The sequence below is a fragment of the Gymnoscopelus braueri genome (genome assembly GCF_963280865.1).
Source record: "Gymnoscopelus braueri genome assembly, chromosome: 9".
In the NCBI taxonomy this organism is placed as follows: Eukaryota; Metazoa; Chordata; class Actinopteri; order Myctophiformes; family Myctophidae; genus Gymnoscopelus; species Gymnoscopelus braueri.
This window is the reverse complement of record NC_137610.1, coordinates 28523028-28539028: the sequence shown is the minus strand read 5'-3', so window position 1 is coordinate 28539028 and position 16001 is coordinate 28523028. Positions and strand designations below refer to the sequence as shown.

At 43.1% G+C, this 16001-nt stretch overlaps 1 protein-coding gene across 2 annotated transcripts in view; it reads right to left on the bottom strand.

Annotated features, from left to right (window-relative positions):
- The window catches only part of nuak1b (NUAK family, SNF1-like kinase, 1b), a 28660-nt gene extending 22001 nt beyond the window's left edge, over positions 1–6659 (bottom strand). For both annotated transcript variants that reach the window (XR_013933722.1, XM_080437121.1), the window contains exon 1: positions 4964–6659. Coding sequence is in view for 1 of the 2 variants with exons in the window: in XM_080437121.1 (XP_080293247.1) it covers positions 4964–5326 (363 nt within the window). In the remaining variant the exon portion in view is untranslated. The remainder of the gene's footprint in view (positions 1–4963) is intronic.
- Positions 6660–16001: the final 9342 nt, after the last annotated feature.

The window sequence follows — 16001 nt, the reverse complement described above, 5'->3', positions numbered from 1 at the left end:
TGTATGTTTTTTTTCCCCATGCTGAATTAATGCCCTACTGTATGACACAAATGTAGCAATAATCGCTGATCTACAAGCTCACAACGAGCTTGAACAAATGGTGCATTTATATAGCGCTTTTATCCAAAGCGCTTAACATTGATTGTGCCATTCACCCATTCACACACACATTCATACACCGATGGTGGAGGAAACCATGCAAGGCACCAACCTGCTCATCGGGAGCAATTAGGGGTTCAGCGTCTTGCTCAAGGACACTTCGACACTAACTCTGGGGGAGCGCCCCAGCCCGGGATCGAACTGGGAACCTTGCGGTTTCCAGTTCACTCTACCCGGCCACTATACCCCTGAGCCACTGCCGCCCCACCAACAGTTTTGGACTTACAAGTTTTCCACTCGACAGCGAGGATATGTGCTCATGTTCCTCCTGCCCTGACGACCCCCTTTGTGGATCATTAAACAGGACTGCAGATTACCCCGCCGGGCCGGCCAGCTGGCTGGTCCCATCGGCACTGCTCATCCCCGAGCGCAGCCCGATATTACTGTCACTCACAGCAAACAGGCACAGTCCTGCCGACTACGCCAGCCAGGTAAGAGACCAGCAGGTCTAAGTTCACCCCTCCCCTCCTCCAGCCATGCCAGCTCTGTAATGTATGCAACACAGGGGCTTGTTTGAAGTGAAAGTCCGCGCTTCGCTTCACTAGAGCCTGACATCGGCCGGTGCTTTTCTCAGGCCATTAAAATAGATGAGGTATCCATCACAAGCGAGCTCACCCCACCTGGCTCCTCTCCCCCTGGAGATCGTGTTCAAGTTATGTTGGTGGTGATGATGAAGAGCGAGCGAGCATGACAGCGAAAGGGGCACACAGAGAGAGCAGGAGAAAAGGCCAGAGACTGATAAGCGAAATAGAGGGAAAGAAACAACACAAAGAGAGAGAGAGAGAGAGAGAGAGAGAGAGAGAGAGAGAGAGAGAGAGAGAGAGAGTCCGTGTGTGGGAGGAAGAGGAGCCCTCAACTATTCCAGAGAACTATATCTTCTCAACCGGAGCCAGAAATCCTAAAACGTCTTCAGCTGCAGCCACACATAGCAGAGGAATGTCAGTGTTTTTCCCCCTCTCCTCTCCAGTCCTCCCCTGTGAATCCATTGTTGGGGAGTGATGTAATCTAGTGCTTTAAGCTCATATTAATGTAACTCTGTCTGCATCCCCCTTAACTGACACCATGTCCCCCTCTTGTTATGGTGGGATTCCTTGCACACCCACCCCCCCCTCCCCCTTTCCCCATACAGGATATTAACTGTCCCCTCCGATCTCATTTCCTGTCGGTCGGGGATGGCCTTTCATGTGTCACTGTCCATCGGGGGGCCCTCCTGTCACCCCGATCTTTCCACTCAATTCATCTTACATGGCAAACACAGCACTCATCTTGTATCTCCCTGTCACCAACAACACACATGCAAAACCATGCTGCCACCTTGCTTGTCAGCACACTCAGAACGTGTGGGCGACGCGTGCACGTGTGGAGCAGATACACAGGGAAATGCCTCCAAGGCATCTCTGTCCGACCCGGCATGCACTAAATTCCCTTCTGCTAGCTTTCCAGGCACATCTTGCCAAGGAACACAGCATGTGGCAGTACAGATTAGAGAGAGCAGGCACTCACTCATGCTTTATCTGTGTGCTCTGTCGTCGTGTGACGGTGTCACTCGCCGAAAATAGGAGATCTTTAATATAGATCATGCCTCACGTACACTTTCACTGACGCACGGAACATGTGCACATTTATCCACTTGAACCAGTACGTACTTCGTTGACTGGGTTCCCCCAGGAGTCTATACTTGTCTTGGTCCCCTCCTTTTTTTCCCTCTACACCAAATCTCTTCACTGAAAATAGTTAATGTACAAGCTGTTAGATTGTAGATCTGATATTTTTCACAGAATGTTTCGCATATCATAGAAAATGAGGTTAATCAATCTCCGTCAAGTCCATTAAACCAGCTCCTCACGAGCACAGAGTGTACCCGACCGTACACAAACACTTTCTCAGCTCCCTCACTTTCTCTCTAGTCACTCATACCTGATGCGCCGTCTGCTCTTCTCGTTTCCTAAGTGGAAGACAGCTGCCGGCATGCCACAGAAAACAAACAGTGGCAGAGCCACGGCGGTTGCGCAACCCTCTCACCACCACGCTGCTATATCTGCCGTATGAACACCAAGGGACCGGGTCAGGGGTCAGGTAAACCATAGCAACACGTGCCCAAGAGCCCTGTCTGGGACCCTATGTACCGAGACACTGATTCCCTAAAGATAAGATTCAACTCAAATATACAGCTGCTCCCCCCCTTATCCTCAAACGCCACTGGTGTGAGATGGGGCCTAAGCTTTACTGGCGTCCCATTTCGTCTCAGGTTTTAGCCCCTAGAAGTCAGAATGTTAAGCTCGGACCACTGCTGCAGATAAGGACAAGGAATGTAGGGATTAGCCTAGTGATTCCTAGAGCTCAGGGTTTAACGATACAATCTGGAATTTATTAGACAATATTAGAGTTTGGGTGTATTCGCATGTGTTCTCAATGAGTCTGATTTGTCGTTGGAAAAATACGCTTTTGTGGAACTTTTCAAATCGATCATATAACTCACAACATGGGTCTGCTTTACTGCAATATTTATAAACATTGTATATTAGAAAAGTTAATATACATCCCATAATGCATGCAAAACTCTTGTTCGCCTGTAACATAATCCTTACAGCAAACACTACAATAAATAATGTCTATGTTGTAATGACAAAAAAACATGACAGGAATGATAGGCTGGATCTGAACCACTTATTATACACTTTATTGACCAGTCAGTGTACCCCAGTAGTCTGTACTTGGCCCCATAATTTGTTCCCTCTACACCAAATCTCTTCGTGGAAAATATCCGATTTACAAGCTCACACAACGCATCGCAATGTGGCGTGCTGTGAGCTTGAAGATCTGCTATTTTGAAGAATGTTTGCCTACTATGACATGCCCAGAATAGGGACACTAGGGTTCATGTCATGTACTTTATTCAGGGTAAATCATTTGTGTTGATGTACATAAACCATTCATTAATGTGAGCCTATTTCACAATTGTCTTCTGGAAGGAAAGTGCTTGCAGACTTGATCTGGGAATCAAAGTGCTGTAAGTGCAAGGCATTGAACCAAGCCTTTAGAGGGAGCCCTAAAACTGCAAAACCCCAAGTCTCAATTTAAAGCTGCAACCCATAACCTTTTTTTTTTGGTGAACAACATGTTACTTTAACCATGTATGGTAGAGTATGTTGATACAACACAACCAATGGTGGTTTAAGGTGGTCTCCATAATTTAAAGAACATCAATTTTAAAGATTTAGAAATATTTCATTTACAATGACAGGGCTAAATGGATACCAGGGGTACTGTGGGTACATTAACACTCAAGGAGTTTACTGTGCATAAATCCAAGGGTTGACCTTGTTGGCCCTGACTAAGTGCCCCCCCCCCAACATTCTCAGTAGATGGAAAGTTCCTCTGTCTCTGCCAGAATGGGCACACAGGGGTCAGATTCTGCCACACATGGAAATATTTGGAAGAGGTACTGTAGCTGTGCAGGTCTGACTGCAAGGACAGCTCATGGCTTTAGATGCAGAACTTTAGACTTCCAAGGGCAAAGTCACCCTGATGGAGTAGCAGCACCCACTGCAACAGACAAAGATGGTGCAATAGACTGACACACACACACACACACACACACACACACACACACACACACACACACACACACACACACACACACACACACACACACACACACACACACAGACCGAGCAAGTCAGCTCTTCTGTATTTTGAAAGACAGAGTTTTATCTATAAATAGGCTTTTTATCCGTTCCTGCAATGCACAACAGTGTATTTCTGGGACAATTTTTCCATGTGAGTGAGTGCAGTGAAGTGAGTGAGTGGGCAGCCACTGAGGAACTGTTGGAGCCGGCTTCAATGATGTGTAACATTGGGGTCAGTCAGTGGTCTGGGTTTAAACATCTGCAAACTGGCGCGTCCGGTCGGTCGGTCGGTCGCGCTGCTATACAGGCCCCGCTGGGGGGACAGTGAGCGCGTGCGGCAGAGATTCCCATGGCCCCCTAGGGGCCTTTGAGCAAACACGGGGGAATTCCCAGAGGGGGAATGAGACACACGCCTCTGTCAAAGAAAGTAGTTATTTTGGACACTGCCAGCGTTGTTTGTAGTGTGATGATTCACAGAAGGGCGTTTCGAATGGTATGGGCCCTGAATTACAGGCGTAGTGGACCTAAAAGGGCCCTGCTGTCACCGTGACTGATGTTTACAGATGTTTTAAGAGCTGTGGTTCTCACAACTTTTTCATGTTAAGGACCCCCCCCCCTCCCCATTGTATTTGCATCTGAATTATTCAAAATATGGTGAAAAAGTGGTTAAACTGATTTTGAGGCTATATTAACTCATTTAGCTGGGGGACCCCCTAAACCATTGGTTCTAAAAGTGGGGTCCGGGGACCCCCAAGGGGTCCTTGGGGAGGTTCCAGGGGGTCCCCAGCAAAAAGTAGTTAACACAGCATCACAATCATTTTAACCACTTTATCCATTTATATGTTGGCAAGATTTTAGAAAAACATCAAAAATGTTGAATAATTTAGATTTTTCGCAACATAAGTCTTCTCTTCTGGGGGTCCCTGGTAAAACCTTTACAGGTGGGGGGTCCGTGGCCAAATACATATCAATTTGGGCCCCAAATTGGTGGCCTTTGGACTTGGACTTTGGACCCCCAAAATGTGGGGGTCCAAATTGGTGGTTCTCAACCTTTTTCAAGTCAAGGACCCCCAAAATGTGGGGGTCCTTGACTTGAAAAAGTTTGAGAACCACCAAAGTCCAAGTTTGAGAACCCTGTGCCTGTGGTCTTTCTCAAGTGTCTCACTCTGACTCACCTCTCTGCCGGAGTGCCTCTCGATGGCCTTCTTCACCTTGCCATAGGTGCCCCTGCCCAGGGTCTCCAGCAGCTCGTAGCGGTGCTTCAGGTTGTGCTTGTGGTGGTGCTTCTTCACCCTCCTCCCTCCTCCTCCTCCTCCCTCCGGGGTCTCGGGGGTCGTCGGGGGAGAAGAACCGCTGCTGGCAGGTCGGGGGGTCGCAGGGGTCAGAGGGGAGGGGGAGAGAGCCCCCCCTGCGGCCGGTCTGAGGAGGACCGCTGATGATGAGGTGGTTTGGGGGGCTTGTTGTTTGGCTCCAGACCGGGATGATGGTGATACTAGTCCCCCCCGGCGGGGTGATGATGAGAGACAAGATGTTTCCATCTCTCTAGGGAAGTATAGGCTATTTAATAAAAAAAATACAAAAAAAAAAAAATACAAAAAAAGTAGGCTATTTAAAAAAATTAAAACTCACTTCCCACTGTTTAAATATCTCCAACTAAAAGCTACTTTTATAACAACTTGATAATATAATACTTATAGGCCTAATAATAGTATCAATAAATAAATAAATTACAAGGAATAGGCTAATAACGCGAGCTTATAGTCATATTAGACTATTATTATCATAAACATGGAAACTAGACATTCCAGATTGTCTCAATAATCGATCACTCTCTTCGATCATGCTTTCAGAGCAGAGGTGATCAGATCAGAGAATTCTCCTCACCATGTTTTTCTGTTGTTGTATTGCTGCTGTGCGATTAGTGTCAAGATTAAATAGTATACAAAATAAAAGTCATCAAGAAGACATTATTATTATTATCGGTCTATAAAAGCCGGATACATAATGGCTACAGTATCTAATTATTAAGAGTTTAGAGGCTAATAAACGCGTAATAACGACTATCATGTATTCAGATTTCAGACAGGGCAATAATGCATGTCGGAAGCGGAATACATTGTATCCTATATTGTATACAGGAACTCTATCCAAAAATATAAAAATATATAATAAGCGATTAAAAGAAACCCCCCAAAAAAACTGTAGCCCCAAGATAAAAAATCTCGGTCTATTCGTCTCTCTCTCTCTCTCTAGAGGATTGGCATGATCTCGTAGTCTAGTCGTCGGGTTAAGGTATTCTCTGGGTCATTCACATTTCATTTTGTCGTCTTGTCTCACTCAGTATATCGTCTTAAAACCGCTGCCAACAACATCACTGTGACTCCTCTTTTAATAGTATCGTCTCAAAAAACAACATCACTGTGACTCCTAGCGTCAACTAAAAGGCGTCATCATCATTGAAGCCCCTCTCTCCTATTATATGATCTAATCTCTATCCCGAGAAAGCAGCGACGAGACCGGCGTTCTGGGTGAAGATGACCCTCATTCTCTCTTAGCGTATCCACCGCGGTCCAGGTAGCAGCTGGACGGTGTCGGTGTCTCTGGTGGTGGTGGTGCTGGTGGATGTAGATGTTGTGGCCATGCATGCAGCCCAGGTGGTGGTAGAATAGGTGCTGGAGGAGGTGGTCGAATACGGTGGAGATGATCGGTCGGAGATATCAGGCGTTTTGAACATTGCCATGATGGTTCGGTTTTTTTTAGCTCTCCGTGTCTTTTTCTTGTTGTGCCCGTCTGTGTCTGTGATTCTGTCTTCTTCTTCTTCAGTTCTTTCTCTCTCTTTCTCTCGATTCTCCAACGTGAGGGGCTGTCTGTGTAGAAGGAGGAATGCGAGATGATCCACTGTGTCTGGAGGCGGAGACTGGAGTTACAAGACCTCCTCCTTCCTTCTCCCCCCCCCCCCCTCTTCTCTCTCTCTCTCTCTCTCTCTCTCTCTCTCTCTCTCTCTCTCTCTCTGTCTGCCTGGTCTTTGTGCGACGCGTCTCCTCTGACTCTGGCTGCTCTGAGAGGCTACAAATGTAGCCAAATGGACCCTTTACAGGTCCACTTGGTTACATTTTGTACCCCCTCCGAGTTACAAATGTAGCCCAACACTTATTTGCAGTGGTGGAAAAAAGTGTTGTTGTTTTTTTTTATTTAAAGGGATATTTCCCATTCAAATAAAATAAACATAAAGAATAATATATACAAAATAAATGAAAAAAGTAATGGAAAAATCATGGCCCCCTCACCCATTAGAATGTCCCTCTAATACTGCAATGTAGAAGAAATACTATGTTACAAGTAAAAGTCCAGAATTCAAAATTTACCTGAGTAAAAGTACAAAAGTATTGGTATAAAAATGTTATGAAAGTACCAAAAGTAGAAAGTACTCATTATGCAAAATGTCAAGTTTTCAAATGTATGAAATGTATAATTTTTTTTTTGAAAATAGCAGATCTACAAGCTCACAATGCGTCGCATAAATTGGACTCTTTTCAAATGGCCGAAATGTATATAGGGCTGAAGTGGGTAATGTATGTTCTCAAAATCTACAAAACTAATAGGCTAACTAAGAGTAGAAGTAAAAGTACTGAAATTGGAAATACTCCAGTATTAAAAACAATACCTCAAAATTGTACTTAAGTACAGTATGAGTAAATGTACTTCGTTACTTTACACCACTGTACACATAACATGTAACCAAATAGAATCAAATGGACCCTTTATGAGTCCATTAGGTCAAATGTGTCGCCCCTCAGAGTTACAAATGTAGCCCAACACAAGACAGTAGACTAAAAGGGCTATTATGAGTGATTTAGCCCCACATATGGCATTGAGGAGCACTAGTCACTCAAAAGGGCAATCTCTAAACAATAGAAAATGACTCACAATAAAAAAAACGCCCCAGCCTGGCCTGGCACTCAGTGCAGGAAAGACGGTCCAGCTATTGTTGAAAATAACAAAAGAAAATGAAAATCTGCCTGAGTCAAAAAAATGATTCACTCCCATATCCTTTGCTATATGCTGGCCAGCAAATCTAAGGCTACATTGCTGAATTAAGGCCGTGCGTCTTCTGAAGCCAACAATTGCATTTCATGCACATAACTACATTGGTGATGATGAAGAAACTGTCATGCTCCCATGGAGCTTAAATTGCAATAACGAAGGAAAACCACGCAACGAAGGCAAGCGTAATGTTATACAGCAGAATAAATGTAGGCTAACATGGATAACAGGTACACAATTTTGGCTCTGCTGGCTCTTGCAATATTCCTAGACCTCCCTGGGTTCAGCCAGCCTATACCTCATGCAGTGTTTCGTACAGCCAGGGCTACATTCATAATGCCAAATGAATTCATAGAATACTTGCATCTGGTTCCCATAATGAATGATACATGCATAGGAATCTCTGAAGGGATTATCCAATTAATCCCTTTTTTTTTTTGCTGTGGGCTAAAGCACTACACCAGCTATTGTGAGCAAGCATCTTAAGTTACTTCCCCTGTGTGGGTTTTACTGACTCCAGTGGAATGGACCCCTCTCACAAACTTAAAGAACCCCCCAAATTGGCATCTGGATGCTTCTTTGATGACCTCATAAAAGGACATTTAGGCCTACTGTGTCATCATCCTCAGTAGCCTCTAGGCCTAGGGCATTGGTTCTACAAGTGGGGTCCGGGGACCCCCAGGGGTCCTTGAGGGGGTACCGGGGGGTTCCCAGCAAAATTAGTTACTTTTGCATTCAATTCAGTTTAAAAATATTCAAACCACTTGAGCCTGATATACATTGGCTATTTGAAAATAGCCAATAGACAAGCTCACAACGCGTCGCTTTGCGAGGCGTTGTGAGCTGGTAGATCTGCTATTTTCAAAAGAAATCTTGCAACATTTTTTAACATTTAGAATATTTTTGAAACATTTGAACACAAATCTTGTATGGGGGGGTCCCTGGCACAACATATTTTCAGATGGGGGTGCGCAGCCAAATACATATCATTTTGCGGGTCCTTGACAAGAAAAAGTTTGAGAACCACTGATCTAGGAATCTTCATCAGATGGTGAGGTGACCTGCATGGTGCCAGTATGGTTTGGTGCCATCCTGGTGCCAGTATGGTGCCAGCATCATGGTCCCATAGCCTGGCTGGTTCCAGGGGAACCACAGTGAGCCCTCTCTGCTCCCTTAAAGGATCAGTTACTCACCCCATGAAGCCTTGAATTCATGGAGATTTTGTTTGTTTTTGTCGCATTCCTGAGCCAATAATCCAATATTCGACTAATTGAAGTTAATAGGAGACCAATCTTAACAAGAGCAAAACCATATTTAAAACATTCTCTTTCAACCTGGATTGGATCATCAGTAGGCTCATCAGTGATTACACTGTGAGAGTTGTTTTGGAGTTTATATTATTCTTTTATATAGTTTTGCATTGGTTGCCCTTAGGACGGCGCTAATATTCAATCATTGGCTCAGGAATGCGACAAAAATGAATTCAAGGCTTCATGGGGTGAGTAATTGACAGGGGGAAATAATTATTTGGGTGAAGTGTTCCTTTAACCACTTTCTAAGCTCTATTTTATACTTCATTGTACTATGGTGTTGCATGGCGAAAATAGCCAATCTACAATCCCACAACCCGTCACACCGCAATGCATTGTGAGTTTGTAGATCTGCTATTTCACTACTTTTCAAAAATGTCTGAATTAAAAACAAAAAGGAAAATGGAAAATGTACAATTCTTTTCATTTTTGAATACGTTTTGAACGTTTTTGAAACTTCTCCCCTATAATGACACGGCCTAAAACAGGGACACCATGGTTAAGCAGTCCCAGGGGCCCATGGAAAGACGAACCAATGTAGGCCAACCCTGGCCTGACAATCAGATAGTCTGTCTGGACTTTATTCCTGCTTGTTTTGCCTGTGGACTGGGGTACTTTATCCTCTAATTACAAAGGGGAAGTTTACGTCAAATGGAATCTGATTAAGGGGAGCTGTTTTTCCCTGGGATCGCCATGATAGCTGGTATAAATTTAGAGCCCTCGTGGCATTTGTTTTCATTAAAAAAGGGTCAGTGGAGTATCCAGTTATAGCAACACTCAAGTCTCTGTGATTCTTATCTGAATCCTATGCTAAATTGGCCTTATATGCACTCCATGGGCAGAAATGGTTCTGTTGTGTTGTAACAGTGCTAGCGCTGCCCCCTTGTGGAGATAGGGGACTGTAAAGTAACTTTATAGGAGATATAGGAGATAGAATAGGAGAGGAGGAACTATTTATTAATCCCCCAGGCGGGGAATTCAAGGTGTTACAGCAGTGCAACTAAAAAAGTGAAACAATGAGCAATAAAATACAGCAATAAACCTACAACAATAGATACTGCAATAAACTATACAAACACACCCACACACGCAAGCACAGGCACAGGCGCATACACACACACACACACACACACACACACACACACACACGCGCGCGCGCACGCGCACACGCACACGCACACACACACACACACACACACACACACACACACACACACACACACACACACACACACACACACACCTTGAATTGCATTGCACCAATGGCATCCAGGGCAAAGTCTTTATAAGATAAAGGTTTCAAACTCATACTGGCTGACTGAGGCAATCCGTTTGCAAACATTACAGCCGTCCTCAAACAAATAACAGAGTCAACCTGCTTGTCTTTTGATCAGTGGTGGAAAGAGTACTCACATTTTTTACTTAGGTAAAAGTATCAATACTGCAATATAGAAATACTCTTTTACAAGAAAAAGTTTGGAATTCTACTCATTATGCAGAATGTCCCATTTCAAGTTTTCAAATACATAACAATCTTTTGAAAATAGCAGATCTACAAGCTCACAATGCGTCGCATCGCGACGCATTGTGAGCTTGTAGATCTGCTATTTACAAATGGCCAAAATGCATATAGGGCTGAAGTGGGTACTGTATGTTTTGTAGTAGGCTAATAATCAATATCTACAAAGTAACTAGTAACTAAAGTTTTCAAATAAATGTAGTGGAGTAAAAGTACAATATTTGGATCCAAGATGTAGTGGCGTAAAAGTATTGGAAATTGGATATACTCAAGTAAAGTGCAAAACACCTCAAAATTGTACTTAAGTAACAGTACTTAAGTAAATGTACTTAGTTACTCTCCACCACTGCTTTTGATTTATGACCTGCTGGATCAACTGTTCCCATGTATAGAGCCCAGTGAGATAACTGCAGGGCATGGAGGAAGCCAAAGGGCCATAAAACAAAGAATCTGGGCAGTACCTGTGGAAACAAAGTCAGCAGCTCAGGCTTAGGGTGGTATCTATTTTTTCATACCTCCTTCATACCTTCCTGACATTTTACCAGTGACGTTAGGCCTATTTGAGTTACCGGTGAGAAAAGTTATTGCTTTCTAGGAATCCATTCGGTAATCTAGGAATCCATTCGTTAAAAGGAAAACATTTTTGCACTACCTTTTTTTTTGTGTAGACACAGGAACTCAGTTTGGCTCCTCCCCTTCCTTAGTCCACTTCCTCCCGGGTTGCTTCTGCGTTCATTCCTACTAACAACAACACTACATGTTTAGGGCAGTGGTGTTGGCAGATTCTGCTGTCTTGAGAGATTAACACTTCGGTAATATGCAATTAGCCTACTTAGACAAGTCTTGCTGAGTTTCACCACTTATTATAGACTTCACCCTATTATAGACTTGACTGTAGTTAACCGGGGGTCCCCAGGGTTCTGTACTTGGTATGATCCTTTTTTTCCTCTACAGTTAAACACCAAATCTCTTCACCAAAAATAGCCGATCTACAGAACATGTGTAAAGCACTGCTATTTTCCCAGAATGTTCGCCCCCAGAATAGTGACACTAAGGTAGATTTAGTTAGATACTTATTGCCCATAGAATGATAGGCTACATGTATAGGAAATAGTATATGCTTAGTATGAATCAGGCTTAAAGTTGACCCATTTTGTTCTATTAAACGATTAAACCAAGACCTGTGGCCGATTCTACAAATGTCTTCTAAATCCTAACAGTTTTCTGAAAAACCTATGTTGCTATATCAGTGGTGCTCAAACTTTTTCATGTCAAGGACCCCCAACATTATATGTATTTGGCTGTGGACCCCCATCTCAAAATAGTTTTGTTCCACGGACTCCCAGAAGCCAAGATTTGAGTTAAAAATGTTTGATTTAAAAACATTATATATTCAAAGATGTGCACACATTTTCAAAATGTTTCAAAAAAATAGCAGATCTACAAGCTCAGCTCATGAGCTTGTATATTTGCCATTTTTGAATAGCCAAAGAAAATGACAGAAATGTTTCCCGGTTTTAATGGGTTAATGTTGTACTTCTGCTATTTGTGAATGTTTCGGAAATGTTGGAAAAGTGTTATTCATAGGAATGCCAGGATAAAAGTGGTTAAAAGGACACCATCAGTACAGAAATGTGGTATAATACTGCCTGACAGAGAAGGAGTCCATATACTTCTACGCTGCCAGGTCAATTTGCGTTTAATTTTAGTAAGCTTTGAAATGTAATACAGGGTCAACTTGCCAAGCGCCAAATGTCAATATCCCTTCTATTTATCCAAACAAGCTATAAAAAGACATGACAGAAAATATGCTACGTAACCGCAGAGAAAGTTGGCTGAATAATACGCAAAGACAATATGAAAAGCTGCACAATCTTTGAGGTTTCATGGCATTCTTGCCCCAAGGTGTTGTGCTGTGATCTCTATCAACAGTGGTGGAAAAAAGTTGACTTAATACTGCAATGTAGAAACACTCTGTTACAAGTAAAAGTCTGGTAATCAAAATTGACCTCAGTAAAAGTACAAAAGTATTGGTATCAAAATATGAAAGTACTCATTATGCAGAAAGTCCCTTTTCAAAATGTATAAAAATCTTTTGAAAATAGCACAGCAGATCTACAAAAAAGATAGATCGGCTATTTTGAAAAGGCCAAAATATACATAGGGCTGAAGTGGTTAATGTGTGTTTCGTGATAATCTAAATCTGAAAAGTAACTACTGTAGTAACTAAAGCTGTCAAATAATATAGTGGAGTAAAAAGTAAAATATACTGTATGTACTGAAAGAATCGAAAATTGGAAATACTGAAGAAAGTAAGAAATACCTCAAAATTGTACTTAAGTACAGTACTTGAGTAAATGTACTTAGTTACTTTACACCACTGCCCAGGACCACAGGCTTCCCGGGGCATAAGTCAGTCACAATAACAACTCTTAAGTTCAACAATCCCGTTAGGCCCACAGCGGCCATTCAAAATGGAATCCATTACTCTTATGACATAAGAGACAGACGGAGCGCTGCCAGGATTACAGATTTGGCAACAGCTCCTGTCGCAATTGAAAAGTCCAGCTGTTCCCAGGCCAAGTCTCGTTGTTTACACTGAACTAATAAACAAGCAGTGACATTTCAATAGTGGGTGATGGAAAGGTGAACATTGCATACCAGGTCATCAAAACAGAATAGAATATTACAACAGATTAGAGATGCTCAAGGAGATAACTGCAATATATTACATACATTTTTGGGGGATATGAACATGTCTCTCTCACTGTCCTGGGTTCACTGTTGTCTTCTTTTTCTTTTAATAATAATGTCCATGTCCAAGAACGTTATTTATGCTCTCTGTTGACAGCGAATCTGAGGTTGGGATTCCTTGTGTTCAGGAGAGAATACAACTGAGTGAGTTCTTAGACTGAGCCAGACCACAGCATTAGGACATGATTTATACGCTTGTATCAGCCATATGATGTGTGCTGGATGGATAGGGATTCAACTAGTTGATTCACTGGTTATTCTTGAAGCTTCCTAACACATGGTCATAGAGAGAGAAGCAGTAGAGGGAGCTAGTGCAGCTACCATATTGCCAAACCTTTCACCTGTTTGTACCAGTTTGTAAACAGTCTTAAAGTGTAAAAAAAAAAGATGTTCTTAAAGAACAAGGCTGGCAAATGTGCTTCTCCATTCTCTGTGGCTTCATTTCGTGGTATGCGTGTATAGAGATTCAGGGCTCTATTCAGAGCCAGATTTGAACAAACCACTAATTAGGGATTTCGGACTAGGCAAGAGGCGTTTCCCCGCAAAATTCGGTATTCTATGGCACCCCCCTCACCCGCCAAACACCTGAGCTACCCGTTACATTATGCATAGGTGTGGTTTGGGCGTTACAATTATAAAACCAATCACCGTGCCAGAAGCCATTGCCTTTAAGAGAAGACTGCGCTAGCCGTCATACCGATCCAATATATGCTCTAGCCTATCTACCTGTCTGCACTGTTGCCTGGTCTGATTATTATAAGCCACATTGGGCTTGTTTTCCTTTTTTTTTTTTTTTATCCAAATACATTTTTATATTAATTTGTAGCCTATTGTGTTCACAATAAGCTTGTCATATTAGTCAGATCCGGAATAGTATATGAAAGCCATTTAAAATATGTATACTATTGGTACACACTGGCTGCTCCCAAATAATTAATTACATCATGTTGCGACAACGCTCCTACGTGGTACACAGACAAACAGTAGCACATGGGTATAATAAATTGGACAGTTTTAGGAAAGGTCTATAGCCTATGTACTCACGTTGGCTGTTATCATTCTATTTCCACCGTTCTAATGGATTCCAGGGGTGTGTAAACATCTCTGAAGTTGCTCCATAGTTTCCTCTGAAGTGACGCAGTTAAAAGTTAACTTACATCCATATTGTCCCCGTTATCTTTCATCATCCACCTTTGTTCAGTAATCCCGAACAGAGCTAAACTTTTAAGTTTACATCAATCAAAGCCTCTCAAACCCAGACACATTGCTGCGATGCGTATGTGCGTCGCCTACCCAAAATAACAGACATACAATCTATCAACGGCGCTGCGTCATGTCGTGTCGACAGCTACAGATCTGTTATTTTGGACAGCATACAATGAGGCGCGCGCGCGCCACGGAGTAGCCTATCACTAAACCAAAAACATTACATTACGTGGTCAACAACATACTAGACATGTAACTTGCTTGGAGCTTTTAATGCAGTGGTTCTCAACCTGTGGGTCGAGACCACAATGGAGCACCCAACGCCTGGCGAGCTTGTAGATCTGCTATTTTCACAATATTTATCTGTGGAACCGAGTCAAACAAAATGGGGGGGTCCCCAGTTCAAATATGGTTATTTTGGGGGGTCATGAACGTAGCGTTTGCATGGGAGGCGTTGTGAGCTTGTAGATCTGCTATTTTCAAATAGCTGATGTATATGTTAGAGTGCTCATGTGGCCCATAGTCGCTTGACTCGCTTCTTTTGGGCTGGTTTTCCTAGACCTGGTTGCTTGTTAGTTGTTTTTCCTCACAACACTGGCACTGATGATAACTAGACGGCAGCCGTCATAGAATCAAAATGACCCCGCTGGGAGTGGTGGTGGCGTTTGTGGTAGAGTGACCATGGGTTTGTATGAAGAGAGATAGCGCATTTGCGGTAGAGTGAGCATCGGTTTATATGAAGAGAGAGAGCACATTTGCGGTAGAGTGAGCATGGGGTTGTATAGAGAGAGATAGCGCATATGCGGTAGAGTGAGCATCGGTTTATATGAAGAGAGAGAGCACATTTGCGGTAGAGTGAGCATGGGGTTGTATAGAGAGAGATAGCGCATATGCGGTAGAGTGAGCATGGGGTTGTACAAAGAGAGAGAGGCATTTGCGGTAGAGTGAGCGAGCATGGGTTTGTATAAAGAAAGAGCGCATTTCACACACAGATCATTCATATATTACCAAGATTTAATGAGAAATAAGGCTTCTTTAGAAAAATGACTGACGGGCTGGGCTGGGTCTAATTTGTCAATTATTAGTCGAGCCGGGCTGAAATATTTAGGGGATATGAAAGCTCTAGTTAGTAGTTTGAAGTGCTCATGTGGCCTTAGAGTTGCTTCTTTTTGTTTTCATAGACCTGCGACTGCGGTTGCTTATTTCTCTCCAAGGCTGGCAACACGGCTCATGGTCCAACGCACAAAGCCATTGTAGTGTCTGTGTGCACTTGACGGGTGATTTTATAAACCAGCGGGTGCTTCTAGAATCCACTATCCCCCGTCCCCAAGCCGTACCCATGTGTGTCTGTAGAATTGCAATGTGGGGGATATAGCAACA